The sequence below is a fragment of the Anser brachyrhynchus genome (assembly GCF_964034855.1).
Source record: "Anser brachyrhynchus genome assembly, chromosome: 3".
NCBI lineage: Eukaryota > Metazoa > Chordata > Aves > Anseriformes > Anatidae > Anser > Anser brachyrhynchus.
This window is the reverse complement of record NC_137696.1, coordinates 50,027,062-50,045,629: the sequence shown is the minus strand read 5'-3', so window position 1 is coordinate 50,045,629 and position 18,568 is coordinate 50,027,062. Positions and strand designations below refer to the sequence as shown.

The following is an 18,568-nucleotide window of genomic DNA, read 5'->3' as shown; positions in this document are numbered from 1 at the left end:
TATTCAACATTATTTTAACACTCTTGTGAACAAACTAGTATATGTATAGTATATGAATTTAAGTTATTTGACATTTAAGTCTGGGGACCAGAACAGAAATCAGACAGTACTGGGGAAAATGGGGAAACAATTCAAAAGATCACGACAAATTAAGAAGAAGGTTGGAAAACATGAAGTTCAGTAAAGGTAAGTGTAAAAATACAAACAAACCAAAGGCTGAGGTACTTAATGGGGAGCAAGCCAGTAAGACAGCGATTTGTAAGAAAAGACTTGAAGAATCACACTCAGCAAGGATTAATTTGGTGAAAGTGCTGGAAAAAAAAAAGTCATATCTTATTCTGGTTTACAGTAATAGGAGGTTCTTACATAACACACAGGCAGTAATTATTAAAGCCGCTGGTTGCAGGTCATTCTAAACTTGAGAATGCTGCTTAGGGAGGCCATGAAAAATTTTAAGCAATCATCTAATGGGGAGAAGACTGGCAGACTCAATAAATCAGATATGCAGGTGGAGGACTAGAAAGTCAGATCAAGTCCCTTCCACATCTATGCTTCTAGGTATTTTGGTATACAGCAGATTAGCTTTTCATGTTCTTACTGATGCCCTGCACAAAAGCATCCAGGACCTTGTTTGTGTTAATTATTCTTGCATTAATGAAATCAGCACTGAACACTACAGTTCATGGAGCAGGCAAAACTCTATCAAGTCTGGCTTCCTTTTGTGACTTTTTTTTCCCCAGCTGCACCCACACCAGAGTTTAGAGTTACATTCTCACTGGCTGAATGCTACTGTAGTTTAATGGCAGCTTTTGGGTTTTTGGACAGATACTGCACAAGAGCCTTGACTTGCAGTGAGGCTTTCCAAGCACACTGGGATTTGAGAAGTAAATGTGAGTAAGTATCACATTTACTTAGGAAGGGGAAGTGGTCGAGCTTCAAAACCTATTACCCTTGCAGCATTATTGGATGAGAGATTATGTATGTAGTTGTTATTGAGACTCATGGGCTCTGGGAACAATCTCTGCAAAGACTGGGTGCTACAGTGCTCACAAGGGAAGCTGTATAGCTACTACTCTGTTAAACTAATAAGATTAGAACTACTTTGAAAGCACCTGGTCTGAAATAAATTGTAGACATGCCCTTGCTTATCTGATGGAAAACCAGCCAATGACCTGTTTCTGTAGTTTATCCCCTCCTGTGTTACCCCAGGGTTGGGGTTCAATTACTGTCTGCCCTTAAAATCTCACCCTATCTATTTTATAGCAGTAACACTTCAGGTGCTTTTGCTTCATTAGAGATGCTCTGTGGGCCTGTGCATTCAACAAGGTAAGGATACGTGTGAGGGGAGGACAGAAAAGGCAAGCACCCGTGTTGGGCAATGAATGTGGACAATGGGACTTTTTGCAATGATATAACTTGTGGAGATATAGATTTCTCCATCTTAGTACTACTTATCTTCTGAAAAGGCATCAGCCAGAATACCAATAACTGCCCCACCAAGAACATTTTCACCCAAAGATTAAATTATGGCCAGGTATAGAAACAAATAGAACTAATGTGATACAGGTGAACTTGATTCATGTTAATGCAGAACCTAAGTATTAGAGTTTCACATGAAATCAATGCTCCTGGAGGATATGGTGAAGTAGAAGGTCTTGAATGTGAGTATTTAGTCATGAGAAGCATGGCTTAGATGGTACTTGTCCTTAGTTATGAATATATTGCCTGAAGTGATAATCTTATGATAATGGACTGAAGATAGCACTGGCACCTGGAACAAAGTTGGACCCTTGGATATACATCCATTAGTGAAGTCAATACCAAAGTAGGCTGAGATCTACTGCCCTCATGGTTATGGTGGTTATCTAGTTTGCAAATTGGACTATGTAGCTCAGCAGTTAAAAATATTTAAAGTAGTATTTTACAAAACTTATAGGTCTCTCCCTGATTTCATGCAATATTTTGAATGCTAGCAGTATTAACTGGAATTGCTGCCCCAACAGCAATGCTTTGCAGAGAACAGACTACTGTTGCTGGTATCAGGCATGGCAGAGAGACTCCATGTCACTACTGTGAGTCTCCTGTCCTGTAGTTTCGAAAGGAGATAACAGAGTACAAATGGAGTTAATCAGTGACATGTATCTTAGTTTCTGAGTGAATGCCCTTTCTGATTTCCTAACACACTGTATAAAGTTCTTCTGCATCGTGGAAAGACAGTCTGTATCTCTGCTTGAAAAGAATTCCACAGGCATACAAGCATGAGCAGAAATAGAGAAAGAGTCATTGAAGCAGTGGAAAGTTGCTTTTCAGAGAATGAAAAGACTTCCCCAGAAGATATGCTGTTTTCTTACAGAGGTATTTTGTACCCTACTGCATTTAGCAGCCCAGAAACTTTGGAAGCTCTGAAATCCCTTGAAATCAGGAGCGACGATGTGATTCTAGCAGGCTATCCTAAAACAGGTGAGTGTTCGCTGGGTAAATAGTCAAATATGCCATGCTACAATCCAGAAGCGTGTGCCTTCATTTAACAAAGCAATAATACCTGAGAAAAGCTTTTGGTGACACCATTCTCCATAGGATCATGAAATTAAGTTGTAAGGCATCTCTGGAGGTCTTCTAATCCAACCTCCTCCTCCTCCTCTGTGCCTTTTATTTTTTTTTCCCCAGCCTGAGCAACCCAAGCCTTTCCATGTGTTTCATTTGCTCCAGCTCGCAGTGATTTTGGGGGCTTTCAGCATGACCCTCATCAGATTCTCAAAATTTCTTGTGCTTCAGTGCATGAACTGCATGCTGTGTGCAAGTGGTGAAATCACCAGTGTTGGATAAAGCACAATAATCACATCCCTTGACTTTCCACATACAGTCTTGATAGTACAGGAAAATATGTTGTTACTCTACTTGCTGCTAGGATAATACAGGGACTATTTCCTACTAACAAGGGCAGAATAACAGGTGTTTCCACAGAGCTACTGAATTGCAGAACGTAATTCCCATGCATCTAATTGCAGGGAAAGGCACGAATTCTACCAGGACTCTTAAGTTGTTCCCTCTCCCTTTCACATGGACATTTTGGATTCCTTCACATTTGTCTCTAATCGCTTTGGAGAGATACATTAACAGGTCGTATACAGAAAGAGGAGTTGGTGATTCTTATTACATTGACATTGAGTGTAACCTGTAGAGCTGTGCATGGGCAGAAATGGTTTAGAGGTGTGAGGGTCCACCTACACATCCCAGAAGAGGTTATATGAAAAGTGAGAGTTGGCTCTTTGAGCTCAGTGCCTCACATACCAGCTGTGGCAGGTCACAGAAGCCAAGACAGCTGAGCCTAGTGCAAAGATGCCGTCAGAGCTTGACAGTCTTTTGGTTTGGTTGAAGAACCCTTCTTCAGTCAGTTATGGAAGCCTAGCTGGGGGCTGGGTATGAGACCAAACTCTGCTGACCAGGAAGAGGCTGAAAACTGAAGCTCCTCTCAGCCAGGCTGACAGGAAAAGGTGGAGATGTGCAGCCCAGGATGGACATTCTACTGGTGTCTTTATCATTTCAGGAACCAACTGGCTTGAAGAAATGGTGAGGGAGCTGGAATCAGCAGATGCTAAATATACGGAAGAAGAAATGAAAGAGAGAATAGATGCTGAAAAGGAGCTACAGATGTTTCCACGTCTAGAGTTTGGAGATCCTGGAATATATGAGGTGGGCAGGGTTTGAAAATATTGGCAATACACTTGTTACAGGTAGTAACAGTTGAAAGACAATGTCTAATCTCAGGAGCAACAGACAACTTTAGAGTAGTAACAAGTGTTAGGGTCAGTACAAACAGCATGTCCTATTACCCCTGGTGTCCCAGTGCAAGGGTCTCAGAACACCAGTAAGTGCTGGAGGCCTGGGGGCTCCAGGCCTGGAGCCAATTGGTTGGATCAGTAAGACCTTTCTCGTGGGTGTCCTGTCCTCAGACCCGTCTCATGTGAAATGGTGCTCTGTGGCAGAGGCTAGCAGAAGCCTATGCCGCCAGTGCCTGGGATTTCCTAAGGGATAAGAGATACCTCTCGTCTGGTCTCACATTTTCCTATTACCCATGACTCCTGAAAAGGCTCACTTCACTGAATAAGCTACTTCTGTCCTATTTCTCCCACCTTCCTTAAAGAGGATGAAGAAACTGCCTTCCCGAAGAATCATTTCAACCCATCTGCATCCTCATCTCCTGCCCTTCTCCATCCTCCAAGGAAAGGCTAAGGTGAGTCTTCTCTTTGTGTCACACTGCAAAAGCATTTCCACCTCAAGCTAGCTTTCCTCTGCCTGTGTGAGATGTCTTTTTGCACTTTCACCTGTGCTGTTCAATGCATAGGCACATTTCCAAGGGTGACGAGGCAGAGTGCTGTGTGCTGAGGTTGTGAATAAACATCCTCTCTCAGCAGCAGCAGCTCTGCTGACTCAAATAGTTTCTCTCGGTGGGCTTGTAGCCCCTAAGATCTTAAGAAAGATGCTTCCAGATTTTTGTGTCAGAAAACTGAGCATGGCAAGCAGTTATCCTGTTTGGATAAGCTTAGAGGCTTGGACTTGCCTCTAAGACCAGGGTACCTGTCAAAAGCCCAGTAGGGCCTCGGGATAAGATGTTCATCAATGAGAACTGCTTCAGAGAAAAGCATGGGTGCACCCACGGCCCGTTTGTGGATCTCCTGGGCTGTAGCCCTTGAACTCATTTTGGATTGGTGCTAGTTCACAGCCGTGTCCCAAGGGCATCACTGAAAAGGTATTTCTTTTCACCTTGAAGCTGCCAGCAAGTGGTCTGCCAGGGCTCCGATTTCTTACTAAATAAAAGGAATTAGACTGGCATATCATTGTCTGGCGGGTGTTTGTGTACTTGTGATATGTTGAGAAGATGGTGTCTTGGTCAGTCACTAAATCACAACCAAACCACGCATATTCCTCCTCCAGGTCCTTGTGCTACTTCGGAACCCCAAAGACACGGCCATCTCCTATTACCACTTCTATAACAACATGCCAGTGCTGCCATCCTTTGCCTCCTGGGATGAGTACTTTGCAGCTTTCATGAATGGGAAATGTACTTTGCCCTGTGTTTTCTGGAATTTCTTTCCACCCAGGGGGCATATACAGGATTCTGGGCTTCGGAATCCTGCCCCAACGTATCTTCCCAAGGCACTCCTGGGACAAGCAGACAGGCCCATGTTATGGTTGAATAGGGGAGTAACAGAGAATTCGAGTTACTTTTGTCTCTAACTCAGAATGGAGAGATTGTGACAAAGCTTGAATCTTTTTATTCCCGTAATAGAGCTGGTGGTTCAGTGCAACCTAGTGCCAAGAACTGGGGGATCCTTCATTGACCTCAGCCAAAAGAACAGACGTTACCCAGTCCCCACTTCACCATTCTGGTGCCATGTTTAGATAGCTGTCTGGGCTGACTCCTCTGATTTGGTAGAGGCCTGTTTTCATAGATATCCTGCACAGCTATGGCTCTTTTCTTTGTCTGCAGTGGCCTGGGGATCCTACTTTGACCAGTTAGTGGAATGGAACCAATACATTGACCATGAGAAGATCATGATGATAAGCTATGAGGAACTGAAAGAGGTGTGGTACCTCAGCCAGTTCTTCCTTGATGGGTGCACTGTGCAACTGTCCTGATATGTGTGGGGGCTATGGGGAAGTAGAAACTGTTGGGTCAAGCCTGTCTGTCCCTTTAGAAGAGCATGCTTTCCTGAGCTACTCTCTTTTGCTCCTGGGTTTGCCCATGGGCGCTTAGGAGGAGGGTAGGCTTGTCTATTTGTGGAGGGAGTCTCATCTCACTCAGTTGCTTCTGGGGAGAAGAAAAGGCCTTGAACCTGAGGCCGCCATGTATAGGTTCCCCCTCTGTGAGAGACCTTAGAATTCCTTGGTGACATCACTGGGTGCTGGCTTTGTAACCTAGCCATGGTGCCAAGTCTTTTGACTTCACCTCTGTGCTATGTTCCTTTGGCCAGAACCCAGTACTGGGAATGAAAAAGATTGCTGCCTTCTTTGGGTTCTCCCTGGATGAGGAAGATTTTCACAGAATTGCCAAGAAGACCAGTTTCCAAGCCATGAAAGAGAAATCCAAGGAAACCCATGGTAAATTTGGGGACATCCTCTTCCGTAAGGGTAAGTCTTTGCAAATGAAAAATCTGCCTTCTGAAGTTGTCTTCTGAGTGGCCCTTGTCACTTAGCCATGAGCTTGCTGGGCTTGTTGTGAAGGGCAGGTGTGGGTGAGGTGTCTCCTGTAGCATCCTGTACAAAAAGCTTCTGCCATTGGCAAGATTTTGGGGCTGTTTGTGAGTAGCATACTGGAGTGCCTCAGCTATCCATGGTCCTCAGCCGTTGCTTCCATGTTGCTCTCTTTCCTTGTGGCAACACTGGTCAATTAGGCAAGTGAGGTGTAGAGGTGGAGGCTAACAATTACGTAGATTATACCAACAACTATGCACTAAATCTGCTTGGGCTGGACGGTTTGTCTTTATGGATGGCTGCTGGTGTGACCTTTGCCCAGGAGTTGTGCGATGAGGCTGATGGTTGATCTGGAGGGGAAGAACAGTGGGTTGGTGTGACGTGGAGAAAGGTCCACCTGACTGTTTCTGTCTTTGGAGTTGAATTTCAAGTAGGCTTTTTGACTTTTCTGACTGCACGTGTCACTTCATACAAATTCTCTTTTGGAGAAGGTGTGCTAATGGGACAAGGGTCTCAGGAACATCATACTCAGTGCTCTGTTGGCCTCCTGGGCATCACATTATTATGTCCTCACTGAGAGATGAGAAATAGTCTCAACATGGTCTCTCTCAACAGGCGTGCCAATAGTGGTCCCAGGGATTATCACTTACAGACCTGGGGCCAGGGCCCGGGCTCTTGTAGCCCAGTTGCTCCCCAGTGCTCAGGAGTCTCTGATTTCTGACTGCTGTGGGTGTGGGCTTGCTTTAGCCCCTTCCCATTCCAACCCCTTGGAGGAAGAAGGATTTAACTGATCTCCTCTCCACCACCCACACCATTTCCCCATATAACTTGCCTTTTCAGAAGGAGGCATTCACAAATGAATATTCCTTTGTGACAAAAACAGGTTCATCTCTTTTCAGTGTAAACTCTGCATGAAACCACCTTGGAAATGCCCTCTTGGGAGGGAAGGCATGCAGGCAGTCCAGCGCCAATCCTCTCTGTGGCCTGGCTCCAGACTTTATTTCTTATCATTGCTACCTTGCCTCTCCTAGACAATTAGACCTCTTAGGGGCATAAATCAGATGCTTCTTTCCTCAGTGTGCAGTGAGTCTGCATCACTGTTGTGTCATCCTCTCTCAGGAATAGTCACCTTCAGTCCTTGTTACTTCTTGTTGTACACAGGCATTGTTGGGAGCTGGAGAGACCTCTTCTCTGAAGCTCAGAATGAAGAAATGGACCGAAAATTTGAAGACTCCATAGGGAGAACAAAGCTGGCAGCAAAGATTAAATACGACGTGTACTGCAAGGCCTGAAAATGAGCAGAAGAGCAGCAAGTTCTTCCCCAAAGGTGATTCTCCAACGGTGGCTGGTCACCATGAGTAAAGAGAGGAAACCCTCAGAGATCAGCCTGGCACCTCTAAACATTTGGGCTGTAATTCTTAGGCTTGTGCTGTGCCTGCGGCCTGGCTGTTGCTTAATGCAAACAAATAAAATGAGTGCATTCCTTCAGTGAGTGCCTGACATCCTTCCAGGAGAGAGATGGTGCATGGGTGCCATAGCACCAGTCTGGTGGTGTCGTTGTGGCTGCCTCACGGCCTGAGACTGTGAGGGAGACTTCTGCAGTGCTCAGTGGTAAGGGAGAGGGGCCTCCACAGGGACCTTCCTCCTGGGAGACAGTGGGCTTGACATGCATTTGTGGTGTGGGTCTGAACCCACAAATGTCTGTGTAGATAGAGAGCGCATGGTGCTACTGGAAGTGTGTCTATGTTGAGAGTTGTATGCAGGAAGACAGTCCAACGCCATCAGGTTGTGGCCATAAGCAGAGGCCCAAGAGGTGATCCTGTGTGGTACAGGCTCTACGCCTTCTTGGGTCTTGAATGCCACAAGCTCTCTCATACACCTTGGCTGGCTTCATGCTGAAGTTCCTGGGAGGACCGAAATCCTTTGCTGATCAGCAACATCCCTGCCCTTGCTGCTCAGCACGTCAGGAGTTACCTACTTTTTCTCACTCAGACTTCCCTTACAGACAGGGGCTGATCCTGGAAATCCATTTCTTTCTTATCCCTTACCATCCCTTCATCACATAACCGTGCCTGACAGACCTCTCTGGGCAATGTAAATCCTTTGACATGGAGGTTCCACAAAACTATGACATCCCCTTTAGTTCACTGAGGCTGACTGCGTTAGGTTATGAATGGTGAACAGACTGAAGTTGTTTGATGTGGAGTTAGGAAGGAAGCAGGTGCCTAAGGGAAGCTTTGAAAAGAAGGGAGAACTGCAGCCCTGAATGGTAACTCTATATTTGCATTCCTGGTACAGCAAAGCGATTACTTTGAAGAAACATTTGCAACTGATGTAGGAGGGACAGCATAACAGGGCATAAGCAATCCATGAGGCTCCTGGAATGCACTGATAATAACTTCTTCATCCAAGTGATACAGGAGACAAGGAGAAGGGCTCCACTGAGCCTCTTTCTCAGGAACGAGGAAGGGCTTATTGGGAATGTGAAGGTCAAAAGCTGGCTTGCCTGCAGTGACCAAAAAATGGTGAACTTAAAGATCCTTAGGGCTGTGAGGAGGGGAAAAACACTGAGGTAAACAATTTTCACAAACTGTCATGAGTGCTTGTTTCAGTTTAAAAATTTTTATTCAAAGCATTGTGGTATAACTGTGCTGTGTTGAAAGAGGCAGCAGCGGCCTCCCCCACGTGTCCAAAGGCAGCCCCTGAGGAGTGTGAGCAGCCAGGAACAGCGACCGGGTGCGGTGTGGCAGTTTGGTGGAAGGAGGGAGGGAGGGAGGAAGACTCATGGAGCCACTCCCTGCCTGCCCTGAGACAGGCCCTGCAGGCAGACAGGACGCATGGTTGGAGGACTCCATATTGTCCCTGGAGGCATAAAGGAAGGTGTCTGGACACCCACACCGTGTCTCTCTGAGGTTACTGGACACTCAGAGTGTGATTTGGGATGCTCATGAACCTTTCTGTTGCCAGCAGGCCAAAAGAGGTGAACTTTCTCTTCTAGGCAGCACTGGGCAGGCCGCACCTGGAGCGCAGTGTCCAGTTCTGGGCCCCCCAGCACAAGAGAGACACAGAGACTGAAGGAGTCCAAGGCAGAGACACCAAGATGCTGAAGGAGCACCTCTCTTGCCCGGAGAGGCTGTGAGAGCTGGGACTGTTCAGCCTGGAGAAGAGGAAGCTCAGGAGGGATGCTGTGGAGTTGCCCAAGCCCTCTGAGCAGGGCAGGCCCCCAGCCAGGCCTGTATCCATTGAAAACGTTCCAACCCTTCCACCCGAGGCTGGGGCCAAGACCCCTCTGCAGGGTGCAGCAGCCTGGGCAGGGCCACGCTGCCCTAGTTCCAGGGAGAGCCCCCAGGGACCCTCCCCAAGGGCCGGGCCTGGGCTTTCTACAGATCTGCCCCCAGCCTGGCAGCAGGTGGCGGGGTGAGGGCCTGGCCCATGGCACTGTGTGGGTGAGGAGAGTCCCCATGGGCCTGTCAGCATCCCCAGAGCTGCGATGGCTGCAAGAGCCCACAGCACCTAGGTTTGAGAAGCCCTGAGAAGGAAGCCCTGGGAGAACAGCCTTGCGGAGGCCCATGGCAATGGGGCTAAGCCTGACAGCTGCTGCACACTAGGGAACTGCACAGGAACATCCCCAGCAGTGCACGGGGCCGAGCAGGGCTGTGGGGAGCAGCCTGTGACCATGTGGCCACAAAACCTTCTCGTTTTGCACTCTCACCCATAAGCAAGGGCACTGCAGCCGGCTCTGAACAGCTGGAGCCAGCTGCCTTGATGGCACCTCTGCAGCCAAGTTGGAGGCAAGGAGCGGCGCTGCCAGGTGAGTCCCAGGAGCCTTCACAGCCCCCCAGGGCCCTGGCAGTCAATGTCCAGCCTCCCAACACAGTGTGTTGCCCCAGCCACCAGATGGACCTATCGTCCCTGCAGCATGGACCAGCCTCAGCTGCCAGGAAGTTGGTGTGCCACTGAGCACAATGTGTTGGGGGAACGTTCAGAGCAGTGAAAAATGTCCCCGCGTCCTCAGCAATTCGTCCTGGAGCTTTCTCAGGCAGAAGGTGTTGCACAGCTTCCAGCAAGTCTCCTTTTGCCCACACCAGGCCCCTCGCAGGCTCAGCATGGCCTGGAACTCTCTCAGGATTTTGGGGGATATTGCGTCTTCATCTGCCTCTCTGCACTGGTGCTGGAGGCAAATGACACTAGCATCAGTCATGGTCTCCTGGTCCTCCAGGAGTGTGCCCCACACCCCTTGAAGGGACATCTCACCAACCAGAGGGGATTCAGAGGGACCTGGCTCAGGAGAGATGGGAAGTGCCCTGAGCCCTCAAAAGCAGGCGGGAACCCTGCATCCCATAGGGTGTCTTGTCCTTCTGACAACTATGTGGAACCTCAGAGCTCTCCTATCTGTATCCAGCCCTCAGTGTGGAGGAAGAGGACAGGAGCTTTCCAAGGCCTTAGCTTTCCCCAGCCACTAAACCTTGAAGAGACACTGCTGTTGCTCAGGAAGGCACAGGAATGGGAAAACAGGGCAGGCTGGGTTAAAAAAAAAAAACCACAAACAGTCATGAGAGCTTTTTTCAGTTTAAAATGTTTTTGTTCAAATCATTGGGGTATAAGTCTGTTGTGTTGAAAGGGGCAACCTGGACTTGGTTTACTTTTAAAGATCTGCCAGGAGTTATCTGAGAAGTCCCAGCAGATCCGAGTTCATTCTCACTGGTGACTGGAAGAGAAAAAATGGGATCTGATGTTAGTTCTACAGCAGAGCAAGTCTAAGAAATCAGTGGAAAACTATGTAGTGTGACAGGAGAGTGCAAAGATCTGAAGAGATGTGAAGCCAACTAAAGGGAAACAAAGGAAACAAATTTCCCAGAAGGCAGTAAAAACTCAGTGCTATTTCCCTCCTCCTAGGGAAAACTCAACCTGAAGATGCACTGTGAAAGTGGAAGCTAAGGGGATTATTTCTGCCTCATGGGCTCATGTTCTATTTTCTGGGCCTTCTCAAGTATCTATGTCTATAGTTTGAGGATACGAACATCAGAAATGAAACTCTTCTTTTCTTCTAGAGGTGTGGGAAGAGGAGAAGATTACAGTTCTTAAACGAAATCTAACTAATTTTTGAGTTACTCCAGAAATGCGTGATTCTTTCTCTAACTTCAAAGTCAGTACAGGGAAATGAAAACAGTCCTCAATAGTGGGAGGGATCAAAGGGTATTCTTGTGAGAGGCATTCTGTCCTGGACGTGCATCCACCATGCGGACTGGATCCAAAACAGGGATGTTGGATGGAATAGCGGTGAAGAAAGGAGAAGTACCGTATAGTTTAAGATTGAAACAAAAATGAACAAACAAACAAAATTTTTGTACTCACCTGTTTAAATTATTTGTGATGCATCTTCTAATATCCTGCCCCACCAAATACTGTGTGTTTGACCTGTCTATTTCTGCTTGTGCATATGCTAGTTGCAGCGCGGTCTCCTGCTGCAAGCTTTGTATTCTCTCCAATTCTGATTCCAGAGCTGCAGTTTGCTGTTCCTGATACTTTCTAACAGCCATGTCTTGGCTGCTGATTTGCTCTAATTTGGCTTGAGAGGCTGCCTGCATGTGAAACAGATAAAGCAACTTCAAGAACCAGGAAGAGAACGACATTGCCACCCCGACACGTCCACGCCACACAGCCAGTTCACATACCCAACGGAAACAAGACAGCTCCACTCAGTGAAGGAACCATGCCTCCTCCTGACCAACAACAGTCAAGTCAGAAACAACTAAACATTTTTCCTTTATTTTTACTTCAGAAAAAAACCTGCTCTTCCTCCTATTTTTACATGAAAACTAGTAAGAACAGACTTTCCCAGCTCTGTATGGAAGGGAGTGAGGAAAAGGCTGCATATTTCTCATGCACACAGATCACGCGACACACCCAGAGGCACTTTCATACACCTATTTTCAGCTCTCCAGCTTCCCTATAGGGAAGCCAAAGTTACTGCATTACCAATGAGAACTAGCCACCTAAAATAAAATACCTAACAGCAATGATCCCAACAACAAATGAATGCAATGTTGATACAGATCCAAACAGTACATAAATTTACCTGAAAAAGGAGATCGAGTTCTTGCTTCTGTCTCATTTCTTGTCAGATTCTTTCTTCACTCTGTCTGTGAGACTGTGTTCTATTATCCACCCTACACGCCTCTAAGCGAAGCTTGAGGGAAGCCACCAGCTCTTGCAGCTTCTGTTTTTCCATTTCAAGCTGCAGCAACTGTTCGTGTTCCACTTCCAGCTGCGCAGAAAGATCACGCCCCTGTATGCAGTAGAAAAACAATCTTCCTTAATCAGAGGGCTCTAAAATCTCTACATTATGGGAAACTCGGACAGATGTATTAATGGCAGTCAGAGCTGAAATCCACCCAGGTTGTATTTCAGCCAAGGAAAAGACATCTAAAGTAAGCACAACTTTCAAACCCTTGTTGACAAGAGTGCTCCAGTCTCCATCCTTACTTTCTTTCTAGAAAGGCCTCATGGAAAAGGCACTCAATTCCTTCTACATCATTATACAACTTCCATGCCTGTGAAACACAATGATCTCACCACAAATGTCCCTGGAGATGCCTAGAGGGAAAGGCAGGTGACAGGTTGTGTCCTAACCACAGCGCAAGTGGTTTGTATGTTATCCATCTCTTGAGTTAAAATTGTTTCTAGGAGAGGAAGACAGCAGGAGCTGCTATTTTCCTCCTGAATTACAGTGGCACCAACGGGCAGCTGACAAAAGGAGTGGTCCTGTTCTCTGACAGTGCTTTCATTGCATCCTTGTTCTGCCCCTATCATTTTCACCCACACACGCCTGTGCTAATGTCCTTCCAGTGTGGGGAGAAAACACAAGAGGCTCAAGGCCTTGTGTCATCCTTACCTAAAGGGATGGCAACCCATGCCTTACCAGGCTACAGGACACAAAAGGTTACTTCTGTTTCTCAAGAACACCACTAACAGAGAACAAGACCTCATCTTTGTGCCGAGATTGAGAGGAGAAATAACCTGCAAATAAAGCAAGCCCAGAGACGTTGTGGAGAGCGTGCCTTGCAATATTACAGAACAGCCAGCGGGTGAGATCATTGGAACAACAGCGAGTCTTGAAGGAGCACAAGCTGCTTTGTTCTTACTCCTCCAGATGCTCCTCCTGACCCACAGCCTTGTCCCTAAGCCTCAGAATGAGTTTCCTGAAAAGCCATGTGTTTTGCAAGGCAAAAGGGGAAGAGGCAAGAAGAGAAAGGAGATCACTGGAACACTACTCTAGGGCCTGAGTAAGTGCTTCCACTCTGCTGTGGAAGCACAATACGCCTCCTACTTGTGACTGAAACCAGTTGGCTTTGTTGATGTTTCAGATAAAAGCTTGCTGTAGTGGAAAACAAGTATTAATGACAATGGAACTTTTAACATCTTCAGACAAATCTGTCCTGTATTTATTCTCAGATTATTTCTTCTCTTGCAGTATTTGGAAGAAAAGAACAGCTTCATCTCTAATAACCTGTTCACAGATGGTGTATACCTTAGCATTAGCCTTGTCCAAGTCCTCTTGCAATTTCGAATTTTCTTCCTTCAGGTAACGGCATATGTTTGCAGAAACGTGCACCGACGTTTCTGCCTCCCAATGCTTTTTGCAAGCATCATCAAGTTTTTCTTGCAGCTGTCTGACTGCTCTCTAGAGAAACAATGTTAGAAGAGTGTGAAGAAAAATGTAAGAAGCTAAAGGCTGTATTTTACTTTTACTTACTAGTTCCTATACCTAGTTCAGTTTTCTAAGTGAATTACAAAGTGAAATAAAACTGTAGAGGAGAATCACCTGATCCTCATCCTCACCGAGGCGACTGGCGACCAGGACGGCCAAACAGGGTGTGGCACGTCAGTCAGGGCACGGCACGCTCAGACAGGGCTGAGCAGAGCAACCCTCCCCACTCGGGAGAATAGCTTGTCTACCAGCTGTCTACCTATAGCTAAACCAGCCATGGTCTGCACTAGGCAGAAAGCTCTTTCTAGAAAGTCTGTGGTGACCCAGACTGAGTGCCTGCTCAAAAATGCGGCAGTTCAGGTCTCTGGATGCACGGAGTACCTGAGCCTGTTGCTGCCATCCGAGGGTGGCTGAGACACCGTGTGTGTGAGGTGGGAGGAGGTGGATGTCCTGGTCAGCCTGGTGGCAGAGCTCGAGGAGGTGGAGAGGTTAAGGGCTATCAGGGAGTGTGAGCGGGAGATAGACTGGTGGAGCAACTCCCTGCAAGGCCTTAAGGAAAGGCACCGGGGTGAGACACCCCAAAGAGTGGTGGACCCCCTGCCCTGTTGCTGTCGGGCAGAGGGAGGGGACCTAGGAGATGAAGAGGAATGGAAACAGGTCCCTGCTCGGCATTGCAGGCAACCTCCCTCCCTACTGGCCCTGCCTTCCCAGGTGCCCTTACACAACAGGTTTGAGGCCTTGGAGCTTGAGAGAGACTGGTGGGTGAGGATGTGGTTGGATGAAAGTCCACCCAAGACGTTGCCTAGGGTGAGGAAGTCGACTCCACACCTCAAGACTGCCTCTTTCTTAAGAAAGGAGGGTAATCATTGTAGGTAACTCCCTTCTCAGGGGAACAGAGGGCCCTATATGTCGTCCTGACCCTACCCGTAGGGAAGTCTGCTGCCTCCCTGGGGCATTGCCAGAAAGCTTCCTAACCTGGTTCACCCCTCTGACTACTATCCTCTTTTGATAGTCCAGGCTGGCAGCGATGAAATTGCTGAGAGAAGCCTGAAGGCTATCAAACGGACTTTAGGGGACTGGGACGATTAGTAGATGGAGCGGGAGTACAGGTGGTGTTTTCCTCCATCCCTACAGTGGCAGGGAGGGGTACAGAGAGGACCCGTAAAGCCCACCTGATAAAGACATGGCTCAGAGGTTGGTGCCAACACATTTTTTTTTTTTTTTTTTTTTGGACCACGGGGCACTTTAGTCAGTATCCGGCCTGATAGCTGCAGATGGGTCCCACCTGCCTCTAAGGGAAAAATGGATCCTAGCCCAGGAGCTGGCAGGGCTCATTGAGAGGGCTTTAAACTAGGTAAGAAGGGGGACGGGGATGAAATGAGGCTCATTAGAGATGAGCCTGGGGGAACAATGTCAGGGTTGGGGGAGAAGGCAATGGCCCAACTGAAGTGCATCTGCACTAATGCACGCAGCATGGGCAACAAACAGGAGGAGCTGGAAGCCATCGTGCAGCAGGCAGGCTATGACTTGGTTGCCATCACTGAAATATGGTGGGACCACTCTCATGACTGGAGTGCTGCAATGTCTGGCTATAGGCTCTTCAGAAGGGACAGGCAGCACAGAAGGGGTGGTGGTGTGGCTCTCTATATTTGACAGTGTTTTGATGTCATGGAACTTGAGGCTGGGAATGATAAAGTTGAGTCCCTATGGGTTAGGATTGGTGGGAAGGCCAACAAGGCAAGCATCCTGGTGGGGGTCTGCTATAGACCGCCAAACCAGGATGAGGAGACAGATGAGGCGTTCTACAAGCAGCTGGCAGAAGTTGTGCAATTACCAGCACTTGTTCTCATGGGGGACTTTAACTTCCCAGACATATCCTGGAAATACAAAACAGCTCAGAAGAAGTAGTCTAGGAGGTTCCTGGAGAGCATGGAAGATGGCTTCCTGACATAGTTGTATATTAGGAAAAAGTTCTTAACCGAAAGGGTTGTTAGGCATTGGAATGGGCTGCCCAGGGAAGTGGTTGAGTCACCATCCCTGGAGGTATTTAAAAGATGTTTAGATGTAGAGCTTAGGGATATGGCTTAGTGGAGGACTTGGTAGTGTTAGGTCAGAGGTTGGACTAGGTGATCTTGGACTAGGTGATCTCTTCCAACCTAAATGATTCTGTGATTCTGTGAGTTTATAGCAAGGATATGCTGCTTGCCAAACCCTTCTGGAATAACAGCAGAAATGGAAGAATACAGAGCCAACCCAAGTGATGGCCTCCCACACAGGTAGCTTATACCTGCTAAATTCTCAAATATCAAATGACTTCGTGAGCTGCTCCCCTTTATGCTATTCTTTGTCCATGTTCACCTTTTTTTTCCTACTTTGTCAGTCTTGTATTTTAAGACATCACTCACCATTCTTTCTTGGATGGCCTCGTTCTGCATGTTTTCCAGCTGCTGACAGAGTGAAAGGTTTTTGCTTTGGAGCTGGGCCAGTTGTTCCTGCAGAACTTCCTTCTCTGCAGCCTCTTTTTTCACTTGAGCTTTCTGAGGGCATAGAGCATGACATTGCTTTGCTTGCTTCCTGACCTGATGTAATATTTGTTTTGTTGTTTTTAAAAACAATGTCATCTCCTGGAGCATTTCTTTCAATCGCTCAACTTCCTTCTCAAGCCTACTAGCTTTTCCTTCAGCTTTGCTCAGCTGCTGAGACAAGCTCTTGTTGCTTTCTTGCATCTCAGAGATGTCAAGATAGAGTTTTTCTTGCAAACGCAGCCATTGCTCACGTTCTCGCTGAAACATTTCCTCAGAAGCACTTTTGGATGTCTGATGAATTCCAAGGCTCGGGGAGAAAACGAGCAAGTCAGACTTTGGCTCCACTGTTCTTTTTGTGTCCTGTTCAAAGTCAAGGAATACACATTGATAAAACTTAAGCCAGTCAACTCAAAAGAGGATCTAATGGCAAGCATTTTATAAAACCAGAAGAAAACTGTCACCAGCTTGACTTCAGACTCTAAAGTAGTTTTCATCTACACAACTCTGAATTTGGCATTATTCACAGAAAAGTTTTATTTTACACTAGTGCATAATATACGCCAAAAATTAAGATGCTAATTTAAAGCCCTTGTTTTCACATACCTTGCTCCCAGAGCTTTTGCTACTATGCTGGACAGCTTCTTCTTCGTTTGATGGCGACTTAGAGACGGCAGGCTCTGAGTGTACATCAGGCTCATCTAGGTTAAAACCACATATTTTTGGAAACAGTGTGAGTTAAAAAAACTTCTCAATGCCTACAGTGCTTTCTGAATTGTCATGCTTTGAGCAAAAATCTTATCACAGACACGTCTCCAAACACATGGAATCCTAAAGACAGGACTATTTCAATACAGGCTCAAAATGCATCTGTCTTCCTGCTAGGAAGCTCTTTTCATCTGGTGCATACTTCTTTTTCATGCACCAGGGAGATCAGTCCAAGTGATCAGAAACAAGACAAAAGGGAACGACTGTCTAGAGAACTCTTCTGCTTTCCAGGGACAATGCCTAGCAGTTCATTTTTTCTGAATCCTACACCACAAGACCTAATAATTTCCAAATATCATGTCTCCACTGTGCTTTAGACTGCCCACAGAAAGTGTACAGTTCTACGGGTGTAGCTATTAGCATCAAAATAGACAAATAAATTTCCCCCTTTTGTTGTTGTTGTTGTTGTTGTTGTTGGTGGTGGTGGTGGTGGTTTGCTTTTTCTCCAAAGGGGAATCTGAGAGGCAGGCCACAACCCTCTGAGCGGACACTGAGCACAGAGAGGAGTACCCACACGGCCTCCCAAGCTATGTGTCTGGGTAGCAGCAAACAGGTGCCTTGTGCTGGCCCACTCAGCTCCTCCACTGAACACAAGCTTGAACACAGCAACCCACCACAAGGGCAGGTGACAGGCCTTTTCCCCATAGCCTCCTCCATGCTGGAGAGTCCTACCTGCTCTCTTCAGAGTGGGTGCACATTGTCTGGCTTCAGCAGCGCCTGCCCCATGGCCTGCGCTGGATGCTGGTGTCCCTTTCTCACTGCATGGAGCAGCTTCTCTCTCATTTTCCTGCTCTCTGCAGCCCATGGGTTGCACGCAAGGGCTGTGCCTAGAAAGAAAGAAGGCACGTTTGTTCAGTTGCACACGATGCCCGTTGACATTAATAATGGCCCTTCATTGGCCACCCTTTCCAGATTGACAGCAAACTGTGAAAGAGCAGCACACACTTCCTAGTAGATAATGAATTATCTTTCTCCTGTACACTATGGTTTACCAGCAAGCAGTTTCTTAAAGCAAGGCTGCTATGCAAGATGAGGCATTGACACCCCATTTCATCTTTGGCTGGAAGCCTGGCTTGTATTTTATTTATTGTACAGAACCCTCTAAGGATGCTTCACTCCCAGAGGTGCTGACAGCCCACAGTGGACCTAGGCACCCTTCTTCCTGGTTCCAGTGGATACTGGCAAACAGAGACAGGGGCTGCAGGGGAAAGAAATGACGTCCAGATCTGGCGCCCAGTTGTTCTGGGAAATGTCTGTGGGCAGGGCAGGGTGTGCAAGGAGGCATTATTAGCCTATGAGCCCAGCTGCCATTGCCAGGGCATGTGCTGATTTTCCCTGAGTTTTGCGTATTAAGCACGTGCAACTGCCCTTG

General features: G+C 47.1%; 2 protein-coding genes across 3 annotated transcripts; one reads left to right on the top strand and one right to left on the bottom strand.

Annotated features, from left to right (window-relative positions):
* The first annotated feature begins 2,179 nt into the window (after positions 1 to 2,179).
* Positions 2,180 to 7,683, top strand: LOC308191520 (sulfotransferase 6B1-like). The gene is made up of 7 exons (XM_080583963.1): positions 2,180 to 2,460; positions 3,548 to 3,693; positions 4,145 to 4,234; positions 4,936 to 5,062; positions 5,492 to 5,586; positions 5,976 to 6,132; positions 7,357 to 7,683. The coding sequence occupies exons 1-7, from the start codon at positions 2,259 to 2,261 to the stop codon at positions 7,485 to 7,487; spliced, it is 948 nt and encodes a 315-aa protein (XP_080440089.1). The 5' UTR covers positions 2,180 to 2,258; the 3' UTR covers positions 7,488 to 7,683.
* Positions 7,684 to 7,797: 114 nt separating this feature from the next.
* On the bottom strand, positions 7,798 to 18,317 carry LOC308191523 (putative coiled-coil domain-containing protein 144C). 2 transcript variants are annotated; one of them, XM_080583966.1, is made up of 5 exons: positions 16,312 to 18,317; positions 13,727 to 13,879; positions 12,275 to 12,484; positions 11,551 to 11,777; positions 7,798 to 10,903 (listed from the first exon to the last, which is right to left on the bottom strand). In XM_080583966.1, exons 1-3 carry the CDS (start codon positions 16,696 to 16,698, stop codon positions 12,317 to 12,319), a joined length of 708 nt encoding a protein of 235 aa, XP_080440092.1. In that variant the 5' UTR covers positions 16,699 to 18,317; the 3' UTR covers positions 7,798 to 10,903; positions 11,551 to 11,777; positions 12,275 to 12,316. The 2 variants fall into 2 exon arrangements, 1 of the variants encoding a protein (XP_080440092.1); XR_013948096.1 differs by lacking the exons at positions 12,275 to 12,484; positions 13,727 to 13,879; positions 16,312 to 18,317 and adding an exon at positions 11,871 to 12,266.
* Positions 18,318 to 18,568: the final 251 nt, after the last annotated feature.